At 45.0% G+C, this 22,243-nt stretch overlaps 1 protein-coding gene across 1 annotated transcript in view; it reads left to right on the forward strand.

The window, feature by feature from the left end:
• Window positions 1-21,951, forward strand: part of LRP8 (LDL receptor related protein 8) — a gene marked incomplete at both ends in the record, with an annotated part of 150,672 nt that extends 128,721 nt beyond the window's left edge. The window contains 15 exons of the mRNA XM_079535977.1: window positions 879-1,241; window positions 6,186-6,308; window positions 6,644-6,766; window positions 9,554-9,673; window positions 9,803-9,928; window positions 10,970-11,141; window positions 13,670-13,897; window positions 14,470-14,588; window positions 15,504-15,643; window positions 16,951-17,092; window positions 17,903-18,055; window positions 18,638-18,859; window positions 20,467-20,535; window positions 20,760-20,932; window positions 21,913-21,951. Coding sequence (XP_079392103.1) covers window positions 879-1,241; window positions 6,186-6,308; window positions 6,644-6,766; window positions 9,554-9,673; window positions 9,803-9,928; window positions 10,970-11,141; window positions 13,670-13,897; window positions 14,470-14,588; window positions 15,504-15,643; window positions 16,951-17,092; window positions 17,903-18,055; window positions 18,638-18,859; window positions 20,467-20,535; window positions 20,760-20,932; window positions 21,913-21,951 — 2,312 coding nt within the window. The remainder of the gene's footprint in view (window positions 1-878; window positions 1,242-6,185; window positions 6,309-6,643; window positions 6,767-9,553; window positions 9,674-9,802; window positions 9,929-10,969; window positions 11,142-13,669; window positions 13,898-14,469; window positions 14,589-15,503; window positions 15,644-16,950; window positions 17,093-17,902; window positions 18,056-18,637; window positions 18,860-20,466; window positions 20,536-20,759; window positions 20,933-21,912) is intronic.
• Window positions 21,952-22,243: the final 292 nt, after the last annotated feature.

The raw sequence follows: 22,243 nt of genomic DNA on the forward strand, positions 1-22,243 counted from the left end.
ATATTCAATTTTTTTTTTAAATAACTGACAAAATTAGCTTTGATTAAAAGCACTTGGAGCAAATTTCTTTCAGAGTCTTGGTTCCCCCATAACTTGATGAGACAAAGTGGCTGCCAAGTGCACGTTGTTGGAGTACCTGAAATTTTAATTTTAGCAGGCTCCTCTGGTGCAGCTGTCCATCAGGCTTGCAAGCAAGAGTACACCACTCAGCTTCAGATCTGACAAATGTCTCATTTGTGTGTTAATGTTGAGTTGTGATTTCCAGGGAAGGCTTTCAGTGTGCTGTAAAGGGCCTTGCTGGCAGATTGCAGCTAAATTGATCCTCGCCTCACTAAATATTTACCCTACACATCCCACTTAATATGTCCAAAACCAGGCACACTGTGAAATCCTCAAACCTGATTCTGTGCCTGTGAAAGCCAGGAAGCTGCTAATGTCAGCATGGAGCAAAGCTCAGCTCTGTGTGAGCCCCCAGCGCCCACCACTGCTCCTCCAGCCCTCCCTGTGTCTCCTTATACAAAAGGACAGGGCAGTGCTGCACTTGTCCCCCATTTTACCAGCTGCCCATTCTCCTGCAGGGCTGCCCGTGGCCCAGAGGGGTGATGGGAGAGCTGAGCTGGGCTCCCAGCTTGGGTCAGTACACCCTGGGGGCAGGATGTGCCCCGTATCACAGCTGCGGAGAAGCCCCATGCGTCTTCACCTGTTCCTTGCTATGTAGTTTACCACTGGGAAAGCAGTGTTGGGTTAGGACAGCCAAGGTAATACATTTATGCCCTCTCCCTCCCCCTACTCAGATACATGTGATGTGCTAAAGCCAGTGTAGTGGCAGGGGTAGATAGGGGACCTCACAGCTCACCTGTTCGTTTTTTTTTCCCTAGCTTGTTCTCCTGATGAGTTCCAGTGCAGTAACAAGACGTGCATCTCCATCAACTTCGTGTGTGATGGTTACAACAACTGTGGTGATGGCAGCGATGAAAGGAAATGCTCCCCTCTGACCTGCAGCCCCAATGAGTTCCAGTGCAACAACAGCGTGTGCATCCCAGAGCTGTGGGTCTGTGACAACCAGGCAGACTGTGAGGACCATTCAGATGAGTCTGTAGAGAGGTGTGGCTACGATGCCAAGGCCTTCAACACCTGTGCTGCTCACGAGTTCCAGTGTGGCAATGGCGAATGCATCCTCCTTAACTGGAAGTGTGACGGGGACGAAGACTGCAAGGACAAGTCTGATGAGCAGGACTGCCGTGAGTGTGGGCAGGGGTGGGGATTCTCCTTTGGTGGGGAGGGCAGCCCCTCTGGGTTGTGTTTTCAGGCAGGGTTTTGTTGCAAGTTGTCTGTGCAGCACCTGCCTGCCAAGGAGCATTTGTGCCCCAAGGCATGGCCGGGTGCTCAGCCCAGCAGCATTAGGTGTATCCCAGACTCCTATTTTGTTGTTCTGTCGGGATTCACAGAGGGGCTGCAAGAGCTGTTGAATGGGACCGTGCCTCAGAGAAGGTCTGTTTCACTAGAAATGGAGAGAACGGGAAACATTTTTAAAGCCCTCAGGCTGCACGGTGGGGTCACAGCCTGCAGGTTAGAAGCCTCAGTGCTAAAGGGAATATGTGATCAGCAGAAAAAAAAATAATTAATTTTCTACCTCTGAAGTTTGAGTATACCAAGCAAGGCAGCACCTTTGAATAATCCAGTTTGAAATGCACTTTGAGCTTGGCTCAGTTACAGACGAGAGCTAATACATAATGGATTTCTTTTCAGCTGGCTTGATGCATTTAACATGGTGTTGTTGGTGTGCACAGTATTTTGAAGGCTTCATCCAACTTTAGCCACTAACCTGTTCAAGCTGGTCACTTATCTGAGGAGGGAGATGGCAAGAAAACAAGAGCAAAATGTTTTGCTAAAATATTCATAATCACAAGACAGGAATAAAATAAAATATTTATATAGCTACACATATTTAGCAGCTCTGACATTGGACCACCTCTGGGAAGAAGGCAGCAACCAGCTGCAGAAAGCAGACATTTTTACAAAGGTATGTGTGAAAATGTCCAACTTCTCCAGCACCATCTTTCCACAACCAGCACAGCACTGAGTCTCAGCTGGTGACCTTAGAGCAGCTTGCATGGGAGAGCCCTTCAAGGAGAGGAACAATCAGATGCTGTTTGGGGCAGACATGCAAATTTGATGATTCCTTTAGCAAGAGGAGGAGGCAGTAAGGCCCGACAAACTTCAACAGGTGCCCAGCTGAGCTGGGTCTGCTGAGACCGGGGACCCAGGAGGAGCAGCAGAGCAGTGATGGCAGCCCTGTTACAGAGCAGCTTCACCAAGTAAAACCTCCACTTTCCCCAGGGCAGCCTTTGTGGGGCAGAGGACACAGCCGGACAGGGCTGCAGCACAGCACAGTGCTGACAACCAGTGGAGGAAAGAGGAAACGTGGCTGAGGAGGGAAGAAATCTTGAGACCATTATATCCCTGACTAGAGGAGATTCAGTGCCTGGGGGCACTGCTAACTCTCAGTACACACACATTATACAGCTTATCTACCCAGGAGGAACACACATGTGCTGCTTCTGCTGCTCTCAATCCAGGAAGCCAAGAAATGGTGGGACTCCAGAGCCGAACGTTTTAGTTCCTGACATGCTCCTTTGTACAGGCTTGTCTGCTTTGCACCTGTGTAAGTTTGGGATTTTGTGCCACTGAGCTGCACAGCCCTGTCACTGCTTACACTGCAGGCAGGGGATCTCTGGGTCAGCAGCCAGCAGAGAACCCATGGCACTGAGTGCAAATGAGTGCACTGGGTCAGAGGCAAAAGTGATGTTGCTTCCCCATCCTAACCAGAGCTGTAGCTTGGGTGCACACGCCTGGGGTAAGAAAATGGTATTTGAGTGCATCTCTGTTCCCTTGTTGGACTGAAGAGTTTAGGGATTGTCCTTTATTACAATTTTTTTTCTCACCTCCAGAACCTCTTTTTTGAGATCAGCATTGCGTGGCGTGCAGGGAGTTACAGCTGTGTGACAACTCCATTCCCTTCACAACAGCAATGGCACAAACTGCTGGCTTCGACTTGATTAGAGCTGAGGATGCCAGCACTGTGCCTTCTCTCTTAGGGTTTTTGCATTGTATAAAACACAAGGATGGGAGTTAATGCTTTAAAAAAAAAAAGTCATGAGGCAATCACCGGATATTTGTTATAATTATTTTGAGGTGATAAACGAGTAGAGCAGGAATGAAGGGTGACAGCTGGTGAACAGGTTTTGGCAGCGAAGCCAGCAAATAAATAGGAAGGAAGAAGTCATTTCAGGGAAGCTGTGTGAGCACATGGGATGGTTGCTTTTTCCCTAGTATGTATATGTAAATATATGTGTGTATATTTGCACATGTATGTAAAATGGACATTAGGTTAGATTTATTACTCTCCAAATGGTTGGATTTTAAAACATCCTCTGCAACCCAGGAGGGAGCATAAATAATGCCAGTACCTGACAGCTAGAAAACAGATCTCTGACCTCGCACTTTCCTCACTATGTTTCCCTGTCAGTAAAATGGAACTAATGTGTTTTGCAAATGCTGGAGTTTTCTTGAGCTTCGGTTGACTTTCTGGGGGGTAAAGAAGCAAAAGACAGAAGAAATAGAGGCTGAGACTTAGAATCTGGAATATAACTCCTGAATTTGAGCAGTACAGCTTTGTGCCCCATATTTGCAAATGAAGTGTGTCCGCTTGAGCGTACCAGTTAATTTAAAAGAGCTTTGGTAAACTGTTCCATATTTAATTTGTGGAGCTGCAAAGGTGGCTATAAAACTGAAATGTCACTGATTTAAACCCCCTAAAATAGAAAATAGCACAGAGGTTTTCGGAACAACTTGTGGAAAATGAACTGTGCAGCTCATGTCTGTGCTTGGGACACTGCTCTGCTTTGGGCAGTGGTGGCCTGCTGTCAGCCGTGCCCATGGTGCTGAGATGGGTTTGTCTCCCAGCTTCATGTGTGTGCTCTCCAAGCTGAGTATAATCATCACAGTCTCCCTTCTCCTGTTGAGAAATTCACCAAAGTATAGAAATGCTGTATATCCATTTTGATACCTTTGTGATGAGGAAGAGCTGTCGCTGTGTCTGCTCTTTTTGGATGTTCGTTAAGAGGCTCAAGGGCCATTTCCCAAAGGTCTGAACCACAGCTCTGCTGGAATGAGAAACAAGCCAGGAAACTAAGCCTGGTCTCCGGTCCTCTGACTTTTCATGAAGAAAGAGCTTTGTGCAGATGCTGTACAGTCCCACATCTGTGTTTTGCAGTCCCTTTACCACCTGAGCCTTTCCAATCTGCAGCCATTCCCTTGCAGATTTACTTTGTAAACTGGAAATTTGCTTCTGCCCTAGGACAGACTAGGCTCCTGGTAGCTTTAGTTGCATGTAGCAAGTTTGCAGAAAATTAATACGTGTTGTCAGAAATAGAGGACCATCCCATTCTGTCTCCACAGAACAGAAGTTGCTACAGAAAGGGTGAACTTCTCTATGTTGGGAGGTGAAGATCAGAAATAACAGTAGCTAGGAAATGTGAGGCGAGGCGTTAGGGAAAGGATTGCAGCGGCCGAGGTTTAGCTTGGAAGAAGCTGGGATTGCATTACAGGGAAAGTCATCTCTCCACCATCAGGGTTTCTGCCAGGGAAATGAATGGTTCAGACAGAAGTGCCTCAGCCTCATTGCAGGACCTGACTGCCACCTCCAGGGCTGAGGTCTGTGGTTCTCCTAGACCGCAGTTTCACCTCCCCTTCTCCTTCATTAGAGAAGCAGTTCCCAGGTGCTTGGCTTGGAGCTGCTGGATATCGTGCTGAGGTTTTACATTTCTGTATTTGGGTCTGTTAGCAGAAACACTGTGACACAGCTGGTCCCATAACTGCTCTTATTGCATGCAATTTTATTCTTGCTTTGCAGCTCTTTCTGACTGTAGTCCACGTGGCTTTCCCTTCTACGGAGCAGTGCTATTTCCTAACCTTTCTCCTGTGAATACTGTGCCTTTCCAAGGCAGGATTTCCCCCTTCTCACAGCAGCACTGCAGTTGCTGCTCTTCCTGTCTTTCACACCCTCCAATGGCTGCAGGCACCTAGGGCTTAGTCCAGCAGTTGTGAATCTGGATCCTGCATCCCATGGGATGCTTTCATCAATAACGCTGAGCCTTTAGGCATACTAATACTTCATGATATTGACACTAACCCAGTTTGTATCTGTGGCTCTTCTTGGGTTATCTGAAAGTAGTAATTTCTTTATTAGAACCAGTTTGTCAAATTGTCAAGGAAAATCTGCCACGTGGCTCTCGCCTCCCATGTAGTAACATCAGTGCTGACCTCCTCCAGCTATTCAGAGGCAGTGATTTTCTGTCATATGGTACCAGGCTGCAATCAGCAAGATGGAAAGGTTAGAATCAAGAGCTCTCCAGGGTGTGCTGCCTTAACAGGATTTTAACAAAACATCTGGAAGATAGTTCCCTTAGAAATAAGCCACATAACGTGCCTCAGGAACGAGGAGCCTATTTTTACCAGTGAGCTGCAGGCTGCAGCCCTTTGCTGGCTAGCCAGTGCCTGTTGGCTCTGTCAGTGCAAGTCAGATCCCATCTAGGAAGGTCTCAGTGTAAACTTGAGGAGGGAAACGTGGCTGCTTTTGGCATGATCAGAGCAGCAGTCTGATCTATTTTTTCCCCAACTTTGCTATTCATCAGATCTGTGTTCAATCTGTAATAACAGCAACAGGGCAAATGAGCATCAGGCTTGAAATCTGAACTGACACCATGGAGATGTTTCTGGCCTGTAAACCCAAGAAGCACCAAGCCATGGGGCAGTGGAGCTCTTGTGCCTTCCAGGCTCTGTGGTTAGCTCACAGGCATTCTCTGACCCAAATGACCATGTCTGTCTCTCACTTCATCCCTGGTGTGGCCACGCTGGCTGTAGCAGATGCAGCATACATGTATCTTGCCTTTGACCTTAGGCTGAACATGCTTCAAAATGTATCTTAAAATACAAGGATGGTAGAGGGTGGTCAGGAATGTTGGGGAGCACAGGGCGGTGCCTGAGGTAGCTGCTGCCTGTTGCTTTGGTGGAAGCAGTTGATCCTTCTGAAGGAGGGCACGAAGCTCCTGCAGTGTCAGACAAAAAGCACCACACAGAAAGTTCAGGTGCTGTGTGGATGACACGTGTATTTTTTTTTAAAGCTCTGGTGACCTGCAGACCAGATGAATTTCAGTGCGGGGATGGGACCTGCATCCATGGAGCAAAGCAGTGTGACAGAGTGCACGACTGTCCTGACAACAGTGACGAGGCAGGCTGTGTCCAAGGTATGTACAAATCAGCACTGCGTTCCTTGTGCTCGGTTTTATAAAACTGCAAGAGAGCTGCAGAAGGAGGAGGCCTGCACTGCTCCTCTGTGCCACAACAGGCTGCTTCCTGCAGAGAGCTGTAAGCCGTTCTGGCAGTGGGGTTGCTTGGGAGAGATGGTTGTGCTGACCAGGCAGACTGCACGCCTTGAAAAGTTCCTCGCATCATACTCAGTCTTTTGCTTAATCTCATCCCATTTCTGCTAATGACACCTTCTTGAAGCTCTGTGTCAGGCTTTTTGTTGTCTTGAGCCTTACCTAACTTAGTTGCTTTCCTCTCTTGCCCGACATGACAGAGTCAGCATGTGAAAGTCCCAGCAAGTTTCAGTGTAAGAGTGGAGAGTGCATTGACGGAGGCAAAGTGTGCGATTCACATAGAGACTGCAGGGACTGGTCTGACGAGCCTCTGAAAGAATGTGGTACAGTACTTGCCTTCTACGTGTTGCTCTTGTTGTAACTGCTTCCCCTCTCCTCCATCTGGTGCTCACAGCTTTGAGTGTAACCACATGTAGCTGCTAATGCTATTTCTCACTCTGCTTCTCTTTCCTTGCCTTTATTCTCTCTTCACCCTTCACATGAATATATTTAGTAGCCCAGTCTGATCATCTGCCAGTGTGAACTGTGCCCTTCTCAGTCCAACTTTTGATCTTGGAGGGATGTTTGAGCTGAGCACAGGACTAGCAACCAGGAATTCCCCCTCTTCTCAGACACTGGGGTCTTCCACAGCATCGACCAGTTTATTTGGCCTCGCTGCCAAAAATTACCTGTGAATTACTGAAAGATGAGCAAAAACATTGTAAAGGTTTAGCATTGGTAACATCTTTGAAGGTGAAAGCACGCAGTGAGTGGCAGCATCCACTAAGCAATGATTTCAGCCACTGCGTTTGTTGCTGCATCCTGTAGAAATGACAACAAGCTGCTGTCTGCAGCATCCTGCTGGCTGTGGGCTGCTGAGAACAGCCAGGCCATGAGAGCCTGGTCTGCTCCTGGGCTGTGGGATTCAGCAGAACAAAAAGCTGCAGGTTGGGGAGCTGAGCCTCTCTGTCCTTTTCTTACCAGGCATTGCAGGTGCCAACCCCAACCTAGAGCACCACTCCACACCACTGGTTCTTCCCCGGGGGCAGAAGTGCCTCAGACAGGCTGCTGTGCTGTCCCTTTCCATGACTTCATGGAGCACCAGTAGCATGGAGCTCTGTGCCTGCAACTTAAATATCTCCTGTTCAGGGAGAGTTGTTGGCTTCTCTGTGCTGGACAAAAAGTGTGTGAGTTCCCAGAAAGGATGCTCTTACCCTGTGCTTTCAGAACATCCTTGCTTTCTTCTGCACTAATCCACATCTCCCTGTCTTTCTGAGTGGGTGTTGCAACTTGTCTGCCTGTGAAGGTCTCAAAGCCAGCAGCCCAGTTGGCTGAGGAGACTGGGCTCAGCCTTAACATGGTGCTGTGACTGCCTCGTTGTGGTCCTAGGCTGGCAGCTGAGTGCCATTTGAGTTAGGAAGCTGTGCAGAGAATAGACTCCAAAGGAGACATGCTTCTTTAAGACTGCAGAATGATGTAGATTGTTGTGAATTTTGACATGCAGCCACAGGTAATCTGCACAGCAGCCCGGGAGATGCGGGGTGTTCTCCTCAGCATGGTGTGTCTGCACAGCTGCGTGCTCGCCTTTGCAGTGCCCTCCATGGTTCCCCAGAAAAGCACTGAAGAGGCAGAGCATCACTTATCTCACTTTAAGCAGGCAGTGAATATGATGCTGAAGTTTGGGTAATGGGCAGCAGCTGTCCAGCAGAAAGAGAGCAGGCTGCTATCTCTGCCTTTCCTCCTCAGCTCCTGTTGAGAAGTGCAGCAGGTGAGCCAACACCTGATTTACAGTCTCCAGAATTATTCCACAAAGCCTCTGAAACCAGAGGAAACATTTGCATGAGAGCCTGCTTGTCAGTTGAAACAGTCTTTGTTGTGTTTTGCAAAGAGCAGTTGTGCATGGATATGATGCAGTTTCCTAGAGGCCTGTGCAAGTGCAGGAATAGGTGATATTCATTAATAAACAACACTGAACAGTGCCAACACACACTGTGACTTTGTGGACCCTTTCTTGGAACCCAGTGAACTTGCTCTGTTAATAACTTATTGATACCTGTGTATGTATGTGTCTCTGATAGGAAGGTGAAGCCATCCCAGAGCTGGGATGGGGTTCTCTGACATGATATCTTCTTAGCTACTGACTTCAATTGGCCTGTGGTTGTTTTCGTTTTCTTTCAAGAGCAGTGGTTTAATGGCTGTGCTGCACTGCTCACCTGTGTCATACAAGGAAGCAAGAAGTAAAAGATAAATGAAAATTTTGCCTTTAAATTGCATTAAGAAATGAAGTAAATCAGCTTTGCTTGTTCCACTGAACCTGCTATCCCTGAAATCCCACAGCTTCTGTACAGCAGCCTTAAGGAGAAAACTTTCTCTTCACCTTCTAAAGGTTAATTACAACAAGAAGAAATGTTATTTCTGACAGAAAATCAGCTTTCTTGAATCTCTCATTTAATTCTAGTTAAAAAGATACAGTCTATTTTTCATTTCAGCTCTTGAAGGCAGGATCAGCCTTGGATTAGGCAGGGGCCCAGGAGGGGATGGGGGCTGGTTTTCCATGATTGCACACTTGGGCTGCTGCTGCAATTCAGGCGTTGCTGGAATTGTCACTCAGATCCTTCCTTGGTGCTGGATGGGGAAACAGTACAGTAGTTCAAAACAGCTGGCCTCTGGGAGATGAGACTCCCCTAGCATGAATTATCAAAGCTCAAAAAGACTGTTCAGAAGTCAACATTAACCAGTGCATGGGGAAGGAGTCATCTCCTGGAGAGCACCCTTAGGTCCCTTGGAAGTGCCTCACAGCTGGCAGAATATGCTCAAAGCAGTGGGTTTCTGATGGATGAGATGCAGAGATGCACAGATGCTGTGTCCCCAGGGCTCCCTCTTCATTTGGCCATTAGCTTTCAGTCCAACTGACCATAACAGTGTTGGTTTGGAATAATAAAGAGCAAGGAAGAGATACAGTGATGGCTTCCTTTCTCTGAAGTCACTCATATGCTCAATGTGGCCAACACCTGGCTACCAGAAGCTGGCAGCTATGGGAAAATGTGCGTTTGACCTTTCTTCATTTTATTCAAACTTACTTACGACTGGAACCCCTCCTTTCCCATAGATAACCTGTCTGCCTCTTCCAGGTATTAACGAATGCTCTGTGAACAACGGTGGTTGCTCACACATATGCAAAGACTTGAAGATAGGCTACGAATGTGAATGCCCGCCCGGATACAAGCTTCTGGATAAAAAGACGTGTGGAGGTAATTTACATGCAAACAGCAGTCCCTTGTGTGTCACCATACAGAGACATGCTTATATGCTCTTCAGCACTGCTCTATCACAGATGGTTTGATTTCAAGTTATTGATGGGTTTCAAACACTCCTTTCAGACATAGATGAATGTGAGAATCCAGACGCTTGTAGCCAGATCTGCATTAATTACAAGGGGGACTACAAATGTGAGTGCTACGAGGGATACGAGATGGACACCCTGTCCAAGAACTGCAAGGCTGTAGGTAAGGCAGCCCGACAGGCTCTTAAACTCTGACTGCTCAACATCACAACTCTGATAAGAAAACACACTTGCAGGGCTGAGCCTAGGGGAACAGAGGCAAAAGTTAACTAGCAAGCACAGGCATTAATTTCAAGCAGCACAGAACTGCTGCAGTGATAGCAGATGTGTCTCTAGGCAAGAACTACTGAGAGTGCAGATCAGAATATTTTAACCATGTGCAGAGCAAGATTACGATCACTAGTTGGCTGTTTGAAGCTGAAACTCGAAAAGAAAGCCTCTTGACAGGTTTCACTAAAAACAGCACAGAAAAAAATATTTACTGGTAGTCATGTTAAAAGAATACAACCCAATTAAAACGTGGTAGGTTATCACCTCTCCACCTACCCAGCCTCATACACAAATACCAACGTGAGCACCAGCAGCTTGCTTGGGTTTAGTGCAGAAATGAACGTTAATGTCAGGGATTGCAGCCTTTCTGAAAGGCTGTGGCCTGGGCTGGCCTGAGAACATGACTGCTGTTACAGTTTGACCGACACTCAGGCTGCAGACTCTAGCCCACAAAGAAGAGATGTGAGATGTATTATATAAGCCCAAGTGCTTGGTTGGGTGATGCAAGGTCAGCACGTATGTGACAGCCTAAAATAGAATTAAATGTCCTCCTAGCAATGAGATCCTGGCTTTGCTGGATTCAGTGTGGCTCTGCCATGCCTTGGTCTGGCTACCTGCCTTCCTTCCAGCCAGCCTGGAAGGCTTTCTCTCTTCCTTGTCCTGACCATGAATCACCGAAACTGAGCCCTGGATTTTGTATCTAAAATGTATAATGGAATGTGGGGACGTTCCCCAGAGGCTGGGTGACAGGGTGCTGTGCCCTGTGTCTGTATGTGTTAACTGTCTATGTTGGGCCAGAAGCCACTTAGACCTGCTGCTGGCACAAAGCAGATGGGTGACTTATTGCTGTTCACTTTGTTATTGTTTGAGGAAATGATGTATCCAGCCTTTAGGCCAGCTGCTATAACAACAAATGCACTTCTTTCTGTGTCAGGAAAGAGTCCGTACCTCATCTTCACCAACCGCCACGAGGTCCGTAAGATAGACCTGGTGAAAAGGGACTACTCTCGCATCATTCCCATGCTGAAAAATGTCGTGGCACTGGATGTGGAGGTGGCAACAAACAGAATATATTGGTGTGATTTGTTCTACCGAAAAATCTACAGGTAAGGGCTAAGAGAGAGAGTGTGTTCTGGTACCTTTCTAAAGCTGTGCTTCAGTTTGTAGGGACGATATGCAGAGAACAATGCAGTGAACCTGGGGATTTTCTTCCCTTACTGCATTACCTGTTGTGGCCCAGACTTTGTAAGCTTTTCAGGAACTGATAAAGAAATCAGGGCTTGTGCAGTTACTTGGCTTGAAAATGCAGGAAGGCTTTTCATGAGTAATAGATCCCACTGCATTTGTGCAATTACACGTGGACTCGTTTACTTAACGATCATACTGCCAAGTGAGGCTGCTGTGCTGTGTGCTTCATGTACATGAAACCAAAAGGACTTGGCATCTGAAGGCACAGAGGCAAGTGGTGAAAGCAAGGATACTGGTTGACCACTGGCGGCTCTGCTAGACTAGATGAAAATCCACAGCACTTGATCACAGACTACATTTCATATCCTGTAATTTGTTTCCCTTTTTTTTTTCCCAGCTGTTCTTGTACATTCATTACCATTATTATGTACTGGAGCTTGTAAGGGTGTCTAGTCAAAAACGCATTTAATTTATGCACTGAAAATTCCCCACGTATATTCTGATTTGCATAGCTATTGTACCCTATTGCAGTTTCAGCAGCAATTTGTTTTAGATTTTAGCTAATGATCAGACAAAAAGGTTGATTGGTTTCAGTGCATAGGAGCCAAGCTGAGGTTTTTGCAGGCTGTGCTAGCTTTCGTGCCACTGGCATGGAAATTTGCCCAGGTTGTCCTGATTATTCAGCACTCAGGTAGCTGGGCAGGTATCCTGAACAGCACTGCGTGGCCCTGGAAATGGGGAGGTAGCTCAGCAGCAACTGCTTGCACTGTGTCTAATCCTGCAGGTATGGGTGGGCACATAGAGCATTATTTAAGACGCTGCTCCTTCTGCAGCGGACAGTTAATGCCCTGGGACTGAGAGCCCCGAGCAGTGCTCATGCCCTGCGTATGACTGCACCAACCCTGATTCCTTTTCTGAACAGCAGAATTTTTATCTTTCTCAGTCCTGCTTACATTAGCTTTATTTTGAATCCTATCTTACCTGCAGAGCAGGCTGTGTAATCATCATTTCGTAACAATTAATGCTGCTGCTGGAGATGCTGCTGATATCACTAATACCCACCACAGGAGTCCTGTGGGTAGCAGCAGGCTATAGATCCCCTCTTTCTTGACACTCACTTCACTTCTCTTTCTGCCACTGAGATGTTGTCCCCATCAGGGTGTTAGAAGGTATTTTATTAGGTATTTAGTTCCTGGGAGAATCAGAATATCACTTCTGTATTTCCACCCTCTCATTCTGAAGCCCCAGGAGCTCCTTGTTTTTCCACTAGTGCATCGAGTCACATTCATGGCTCAGTGCCGTGTTGGAAGGTGTGAACATGGCTGTTTCACTAGGGAGGAATTAGCTGGGCTGGATCTGCAGTCAGAATGTGTGGTGTTCATCAGACCAAAATAACAGCAGCTTGGGAACACAGCCACATGCTCTGCAGAACCCCCAGTGGCACCATTCATTTAGTGTTGGGTCAGAGAGAAACCAAAGGTGTTCCCCATAACACCTCCATCTTCTGGAGGTGCAGCACCCTCTGCTAATCCATGTGGACTCAGCACAGCCATCCCAGCCTGGGCTACAGTGCAGAAAACAGCATTGAACTATTGCAAAGGCACAGTTCCATGGCCAAAGGCAGGATGGACACTGAATAGGAGACATTAATCTCAACTGTGCAGAAGGAGAAAAAGTTGTGGGGTTTTTTATTTGTTTGCTTTTAACCAAATTCTTCTAAGAGCCAGAAACACCAATGCAAACTCAGAATTTCGGATTCCATTTAGAATTGCTCTGATAGTGCTATAGATTGCAGAATAACAGAATCACCTGTGCTTGTAGGTGTAATGTTGGGTTATTTGTGGAACCTCCATCTAGCATCTCCTGCCTTTCATTAATGTCTTTAAAAGATTCTGATGCTGATATTAAGTGAAGATTTTCTTTGTATCTAACAGGAAATCACTTGCCAAATTAGTATAGCTTCAGGAATCCCTTTGATGAATTAAAAAGTTACACAGGTCCTAATTCTGCAACACATTTAAGCATGTTTATTTGTATGCTAAATTCAACTCTGTTCAGTAGAGCACTGAAGATAATAATATTTCCAATGCCCATAAATCCCAATAAATGGTACTACTGAAGTTAATGTGCCCTAAGTCAGATGTGGTGCTAAATTGTGCAGTTGTAGCAGGAAGCTGGTAGGAACATAAAATAACAGTTCCCTGTCCTGGAAATGCCTGTCATCCAAATACAGAGGTAGGACCAAGGTAGAGGAGAAAGCAGCAGAAGGATGCAGAACACAGCTGTAAAGGTTTCTTTGTCAGTCATCTTGCCACATGTGCACTTTGTTCTCGTGGGGTTGGTGTGATGCTGCCAGCACTCAGCCCTTCCTGAGCTCCAGCCCTGTGCACATCTGCACAGCCTTCTCTGTGCCATGCCAGCCCGGTGACAAATCCTGTCTCTGCAGTGCATACATAGACAAAGCCAGCGACACAGCGGAGCAGGTGATTCTGATAGACAGCCAGCTGAACTCTCCGGAAGGGCTGGCGATTGACTGGGTTCATAAGAATATCTACTGGACGGATTCTGGAAACAAGACTATCTCAGTGGCCACTGCAGATGGGAGCAGGAGGAGGACACTTTTTAACAGCGACCTCAGTGAGCCGAGAGCCATTGCTGTTGATCCCACACGGAGGTGAGTGTGAAAAGGAAATGTTTGTGCTTTTCAGACGGAATTCCAGTTGTCTTTCTGCCTCCCACAAAACTCATGTGCATCACATGTGCCATAAATTGGATCCTAACGGATTTACTTACATGTTTAAAGATAAGGGCCTCTGTAAGAGCTTACATAGGACTGCTGAGGTGCTTCAAAGAGCTGGTTCAGGTAAATCTGCATGGCGGCTGCTGTAAGAGAAAGTTTTGAAAATTATGCTGGGTTGTGAGCCAGGAGGGCCTGAGCTCAGGCACTCAGGTTATGTTGGGAAATCACGTAAGTATGACAGGAGTGTGGGATAAGCGAAGTCTACACATCAACCACAGACACCATGAGATAGTTTGGGGTTTGATATTCTGGTGTAAGTTCTGTGGCAGAGTAACCTGTGGGACAGGAGCAGGGCAGCTCCACTAAATGCGTATCAAGGTAAACTGAAGTGACCAGGGGCCTTTGCAACATCAAGCAGAGAGCACTGTAACTCTCTCCCCAATCAGTAGTTCAAATTTCTTACCCTGGGGTCCAATTTACTGTCTCCTTGCATCCATCTCTTTTAGGTTCATGTACTGGTCTGACTGGGGAGACAAAGCGAAGATTGAGAAAGCAGGCCTCAATGGTGTGGGGCGGCAAGTGCTGGTGTCTGACAACATTGAGTGGCCAAATGGCATCACGCTTGGTAAGCAGCCGGGTCACAGCTATAGGATCCACTGTGGCTAATGTAAATGTCTTGTAAAGTAGGCAAATGCAGCCAGAGTTAAAGACATCCACGTTTAGCATCACACAGGTGTGAGGTTCTCCACTTGGTGTTATGTTTGAAAATTCTGTCCATAAAAGGATGTAGGAGAAAATGTTACAACCGTTGCATATTGTTGAAGTGCTACTGCTGTGAATAAATAATGTTATCCTTTAGTAATTAAGAAATTAATTAATGGCTTGTTTTATTGCAGAATTTGTTCTTTGTTGGCACTCATCCACTGGCATTCAGTTTAGTGAACCTCATCCAAAATAAGTAGATCTGCTCCAGGAAGAGACATTCAGTTCACAGCATTCTAAATAACACTGGCCCCTTCCCTCCCGCTTTTACCTGCATCCTCCCCAAAATCTTTCTGGTCTGGGGAAGAAAGTTTCCACCACTGCCATTCCCTCAGCCTGCAGCAGAAGGACTTTTGGAACCCAGCATTCTTCATCACAGAACATGTGTTAATCACGCAGCTTCTTCAGAAAGATGTCAGTTTTAAATCCCAGTTATTTTCCAGCAAGAGGCCAACAACTAAATAGGACTGAGTGGCCCTGGAGGAGCACCTCTGGGAAGCCCAAACTGCTCCTTCTGGTACCAAACAACGCTGTCAGTCCAGCATATACACACACACACATACACCCCAGAATGTTTCTCTTTTTTAATCTTACTTAGAAGGTCTTATCCCAGCATATCTGGGCACTGAGTCAAAATCACAACTAGTGTTAAAAAAAACTTTTAAAAGCATAATAATAAAGAGATTAGTCATGCTGCCAGCAGGAAAGAAATGCTGGGAAGTGCAAAAGAATTGCAGAAGCTGTGTGTAATTTTGCTTCATTGTGTTTTACTTCTCAGATTTGCTGAATCAGCGTCTCTACTGGGTGGACTCCAAATTGCATTCACTCTCCTGCATTGATTTCAATGGCAGCAACAGAAAAGTTCTGATTTCTTCTGTTGATGATCTGAGCCATCCTTTTGGCTTGGCAGTGTTTGAGGTAAGAGTCAATATCGGGTGAGAAAAGACTGGAGACTGCAAGAGGTCTCAAAGCTCTTCTTGATTGAAAGCTCTGCCTTTTGCATAGCGCAGAAAGCTGAGTGAGGGCGTTTGCTGCTATAGTAACTGATTAACCTGGTGTGGGTTCAGCAGGGAAAATAGTTTTCTAAAGCCCTTAATCAGGAGTGATGCGTTGCCTCACGCTTTTACCTTACGTAGGACAAGTGAATCCCTGAGGGGCAGGCAGTGCTTGGTTATGGCTCCCACATGACTGCACAATAGTCATGGCTTTCCCTTGAGGTGGACTGAGCCAAACGCCCGTGCAGAGGCTGAAACTGTTAGCAAGAGACAGGAGAAACCACTTGCTGCGATTAGCAGTGGGCAGCCGTTCACCCAGTGACACTGCAGCATGTCCTGAGTCTGCTGCTGCTGAGTCAGACTTTGAGGGGAGCTGCATGGATCGCAGCAGCTGCCCAGCCCCCTGCCGAGCACCCTGCTGTTCCCAGCATTTTTGTTTCACATGCATGCTTGTTGCACTTTCCAGCGCTAACAGAATCCTCAGGGGATGATGGCCCCATAAGTCTGGGGGTTGATTGCTTGCGCTGTCCTCTGGCCATTCCAGTATCTGCAGAAGTGTCCTCAAACATTTTCACCTGTGGCAGGAGTCTGAAGGCTGCAGTGGGCAGTATGTGTGCTCACAGGGCTCCCCCTGCAGTCACTGAGCACCAGTACGCTGCTGAGTTGGGGATTTGGCATTCAAAAGGTATTTATTTGTTCACCTAGTTCAGGAGGGCAGATAGTTCACTTTCAGCTTCAGCTGCTGCTGTTATGACACACAAATCCTGCCAGACATCAGAGCAGTGTCTCCGTACAAAAAACTACAAGTCTGATCCTACAAAAACATATGCCTATCTTCACAAAGAAGGCTTCTGGCCCCTAATTAAACTTAAAAACCCAGTTGCATTCTTGTATGATTGTAGATTCTTGTAGTACTCATCTTACTCCTGTTTTTAAAAAACCAAAAAGGTGCAGGAACATCCCAAAAGGTCCAGAATTTGGATATAACCTAATTCCTGCTCCCTCAATCTCACAGCGACTCCAAATTATTGAGCACTCCTAAACACTATTGCACTACTGCACTTTTTAGACATGCACAAGAAAAGAGCTGCACATTGAAGTACCGTAAAACCAAAGTTATCCCAGCACAGGAAAACAGCGCATTGATTTTTGTGACTACTGGAGGTTAGTCCAGCTTGAGTTGGAACCGGGCAGGGTGGTCAGGTCAGAAATCCTATGTATTTCCTGCAGGACAGAGTGTTCTGGACTGACCTGGAGAATGAAGCAATCTTCAGTGCCAACAGGCTGAGTGGCTTGGACATCTCTGTTTTAGCAGAAAATCTCAATAATCCTCACGACATCGTTGTATTTCATGAATTAAAGCAGCCCAAAGGTAAGACGTGTCTCTCATGTCCTTAAATCAGATTTATTTGAGCTACTAAATGAACTGCTTCCTGATGGTTTCTGATGAGAGAAAAAGCACAGGTAATAATGTGAAATCAATGCCTGATGTTTGAAGTTCCTGCATAATTAATTCAACAGCAGCACCTACTGAAAAATCTGCCACTTGTTAACTGCTGTTTAATTAGTGTCTTTGATAGCAGAATTACTCTCATTACTGTGATCACTTTCCATTCATTACATATTTAGGCCATACTGCAGCCTGGAAGTGTCACAGCAAGGTGAGCATATGGAGAATGGCACTCAGCACCAGGCTGCTGAGCAAATAACATAAAAAACTGCTTCATGACACCAGGAAGCCAGCTTCTGACCCAGGATAACTGAAGCTCACCCTGAGAAAGTTCAGTGAGGAGTGCATGGCTTGTGTCCATCTGCTGTGACCATGTACAGATGCTCTCCTCACTCAGCAGCATCAGTCTGTGAATGTTCTAAATAATTATTAGTGGCAATCAACAAGCCATTCAGATATCATCTTTATTGTGCAGAATCTGAACCACTGGTTTGTGAATGAGTACATTATGACAAAAGCAACTGGAGCTGTGTGAGGCTGTTAATTTTTTATTTGCCAATCTCTCCTCAGTTTTTATAGCAGTACGTAAGGTTTTACTTCAAACTGTAAAGATGATTAAGGAGGGCAATTGATCAAGGTAGAGAGTTTAAACGAGTCTTCTTAAGAGGCTTAATGGTTCTTTGCTGAGGGGAAAAAAAAAAATAACTTGTCTTTTCTTGTGTCTTTGAATAGCTCCAGACTCCTGTGAGCTCAGCCCCCAGCCAAATGGAGGCTGTGAGTATTTGTGTCTTCCTGCACCTCACATCTCTCCCCATTCCCCCAAGTACACGTGTGCCTGTCCTGACAACATGTGGCTGGGTCCTGACATGAAAAAATGCTACAAAGGTAAATACAATCATATCACTGTTGTGCTGTCCCAATAAAACTGTACTTAATGGTGGAACACATACATTAGCTTTGGAATTCCACATATATTCTGTCTTCTGAACACAGCATTGCACTATTCCTTATTGAAAACCTGTATTATTTTTTGAAAGCATCATCAGGAAAAAGAGGAAAAGAAGGGATGATCCCTAGGACTGAAAATGTGGATGGTCAATAAGTGATATACATTTGCCATGTTTCTGCTCTGTAGATACTGGATCGGGAAAGGCCACAGTCATTGCTGAAGAGACTGGTGGTTGCAGTATAATTTTCCCTAACGTGCAGATAGTTCCTGGTACAAATTCAGTACCTTCTCAAAAAATGAGTACTTTTATTTATTAACCATCTTCCAGACAGAGTACTTCACTACTATTAATTAATTAAAGTTTGATTTCAGAAAAAAAAATTCTGCAGCTGGAGATCTATCAGTTCTGTGCTCGGCAAGTAGAACTGGAATTTGATTTCTGTTTCTAACCAGCAAACAACACAATCCGCCCTGTTTGTAATTTGCTGTTTTGTTTCACCATTGCTTTTGCTTTTCAGATCTTCCAACTACTCCAGCTACCACAGTGGTTCCTACAACCACAGCATCTCATCCTGTCACTGCCTCCACTGTGACTGTAACTGGCAGAGCCAACACCACCACCGCCGTCGTCCCCAGAGCTGTATCAGAAGCCACGACTGCCACCCCGAGTTCTCATTCAACCACATCCATCCTCATCGATTCTGAGATGACCACTGGAAACAGCAACTTGTCACAGCACTGTAAGTGTATGAGATTCTTCTTTTCTTTTTCAATTTATACATTGCCACGAAATCTCATGAACAAGTAGCAGACTGTACCTAACAGCCGAGCTATAGAAGGTCATATGAAGGCACATCTTCTTGCATAGCAGGAGAAATCAGGTATTCTGTATGCAGATGCCTCTGTTCTGATCAGGTGGTTCCAGTTGCTCAGGATCTTAGGGCACTCATATCAGGCTTTCATCCCATGTGTGTAAAGCTAACTCTAGAGATAAGGCCCTGCAATATGTATACTTGCCCTGGGCTCACTACTAGTCCACCTTGGCTTCAGTGTTGTTTGTAGTGCTGCTGACCTAAATATGAATGAGTCTACAGATGGCTTATGTATTTTGCTTAATAGTGTTGTGATCCAGCACAAGCTATGAGTGAGACAAACTTCCTGTCCAGCTGTAGCCCTGTCGGACATTTGGGATTACTGCAGTCCAAGTCAAGCTGCTGCTGCTTTGCATGGCTGGGCTCTGTGTTAATGTGGCCTGATCCATGAAATACAGTAGAAGTTGTGCATTACATGGCACAAAAGTAGTCTGAGGGCATTAACAGGCTCTCCTGAAGTTTACCCTACATTATGAGTGAAGAATGAAACCCCAGTCTATCATTGCAGTGCTATCACATCATCCCTCCAGCTTGTGCTGTCTCACATAAAACTGAAAAGCTGACCTGCTTTTCCAAAATCAATTCTAATCCAAAGAAGAATTTATTCTTCCGAACTGTCGTTGAAGACCTCAAACAGATCCAGATTGCTTTAACAGACTAATAGATTAAAATACTTTACTTAAAAAAAACATTTCAATAACTGGAACAGGTTGTTTTCATTGCACTTGGAAAGCAAAAATAAGCCATCCTGCTTTGACTATGATGCCTCTTTGAAGCAATCAGTGAACTTGCTTTGTAGTGCATGGGGGAAAATAGAATCTGATTTATAAAATTCGCTCTTGTAAGTCCTGCTTGTGCAAATTTCCTTTCAAATGTAATAATTAACTTAAGCCATAGATGCTAAGTTCTTTTAAGTATCTATGTTTGAATAGTCTGACCTATTATTAGGTAAATAGTCGTGTAATGGAACAATCTGCCAAGGGGAATTGTTTAAAAGGATAAATTGCCTTTTAAGTTTCATGAATTGATGAATCTGAAGACAAACTACAGTTAGTTTCCTTCATTTATATTCCAGCTACTTTAACACAACTATTTTCTGTGCTGATCCCCTATTATTAGAGCTCAGAGCAAACATTTTGAGGTCACTCTTGCATGCTGTAGCAGGCTGCAGCAACCACTGATGTATGTGGTGACCAGCTCCATAGCTGTACGTGGTACGTGTAGATGCACACATGCATGTGCACACAGAGCAGGTACTGCATTCCTAAGAAACAGTTCAGCTCAACCCAGCCCAGCCTTCTGTGTACGTGTGTCTCTTTCTATTCTTCTCCCTGATTATTTAATTCCAAAACTTTTTATGAACTCTTTGGTAACAAATGCTTTATGATGGGCAGAACAACAGCTTACTGCCATAAAGCATTCTTTAGCTGTGGCTTTAAAACCTGTGAACGAGTGAAATATTTCTGTAATTACAGATTCGAATAATGGCCAAGGCTTTGATTCAACTGTGACAGCAGCTGTTATTGGAATTGTCATTCCTGTTGGTAAGCTGATTTGATTTAAACACTGAAGGAGATCATTCTGAAATATTAGTGTAAATAAACTTTTGTTTCTCAAGATTGGGGGGTGGGAGAGAGTAGAGGAACTGCTGAAATGAGTCTGGATTTGAGACAGTAGTGAAGGATATAGACTTGCCTAGGAACATCTCAGCAGATTCCTCCTTTCTCCACAAAACTGGCTAACAGCAGTTTTTGCCTCCTTTCATCAGTGGTTATTGGCTTGCTGTGCATGGGGGGATACCTCATCTGGAGAAACTGGAAACGGAAGAACACTAAAAGCATGAATTTTGATAATCCAGTATATAGGAAGACAACAGAAGAGGAAGATGAAGATGAAATCCATATTGGTCGGACTGCCCAAATTGGACATGTCTATCCAGCAGTAAGTATCTGAGGAACCTGCTGACACATGCATTTTGCTGAGAATTTGGCTTAGAGAATTCTCTCTCACATTGTTGGAGACTTGATGTTATTAGTTCTGTTTTTTGTCATTATATAATTCAGTAATCACTGAATAGGCAGAAGACTAAACTTGTCTTAAAATAGAGTGGTGTGTATAATAAGATGCTGTTTAAATGAAGAGCATCTGTTCTAATCAGTACAGACAGTCTGCTTTATACTTGCTGTCTTTCCATCTCAAGAGCTCAATATGTGACAACTGATGACTTATCTTCTGAAAGGTTCCACGTTGCTCAGACTCCTACCAAGTACCTGAACTATTTTAAGGATAACTTCTGTTTCCGTGCAAACCAGGGAAAAATTGTATTTTCCATATAATAGAACAGTGCAAAAGTCAGATTTCTCACAAGGGGAAGTGTAAGAAGTTAAGGAAATTTGTCTTGGCAACATTAATCTTTACAAAAATGAAATACTCGCTTTGTTAGTAAATCCTTTGTATGCAGAGAAATTGTTGTGTGTGGCAGCTGGTCTGCATTGGAGCTTCCTTCCAAGAAGCAGCCCTCACGAGATGAAGCACTGGCAGTAATAACTGCTTTGTATGTTCAGAAGAGAGAAAGATCTTGAGTGAGTGAAGGTGATAGTTCCTGTAGGAAGGTAGGAACTTAACTAATGCCCTGCATTACCTGAAAGTCACCTAGAAGTGCATCAGTCCTTACAAAGAACTCTATCCGTGTAATGTACAAGTAAAGTGAACTGTCCAATGCCTCTGTAGTAAAACTTCAGGGAGAGACCTCATTTAGGGGAAAAATCAGTACATGAAATAGTATTTGTCACCATTACATGAAGGCAGCAAAGAGATTTTTAACAGGAAATACAACTTGAAACCAAATTCTGATACTGTTGCTCGTGTATCAGAATTCACAAGTCACAGATTTTCTCAAGTTTGCTTTTCTTCCTTCACAGCGTGTAGCACTGAGCTTAGAAGACGATGGGTTGCCGTAAGGACAAAGCTGCTGCTTCAACCAGAACGCACCGAACAAGTTTTCTTTGGATCACAAAACCTGCTTCTTTATTTGAATCATTATTTATGTTGCAGAAGGGTAACCACAGAGTTATAATGAACTGCAAACATCCAAAGGATGTGAGAGTTTTGTATGTATAATCTTTTATACACATTTTAACTTGTTGCACTACCCATTTGTGATAGTCAATAAGCAACTGCTGAGCTACTAACTCAATGTACATAACCAGCAGGCTGACGGTTCAGTAGCTACTGCTTTATTTTAAGACTATA

The sequence above is a fragment of the Tetrao urogallus genome (assembly GCF_951394365.1).
Source record: "Tetrao urogallus genome assembly, chromosome: 5".
In the NCBI taxonomy this organism is placed as follows: Eukaryota; Metazoa; Chordata; class Aves; order Galliformes; family Phasianidae; genus Tetrao; species Tetrao urogallus.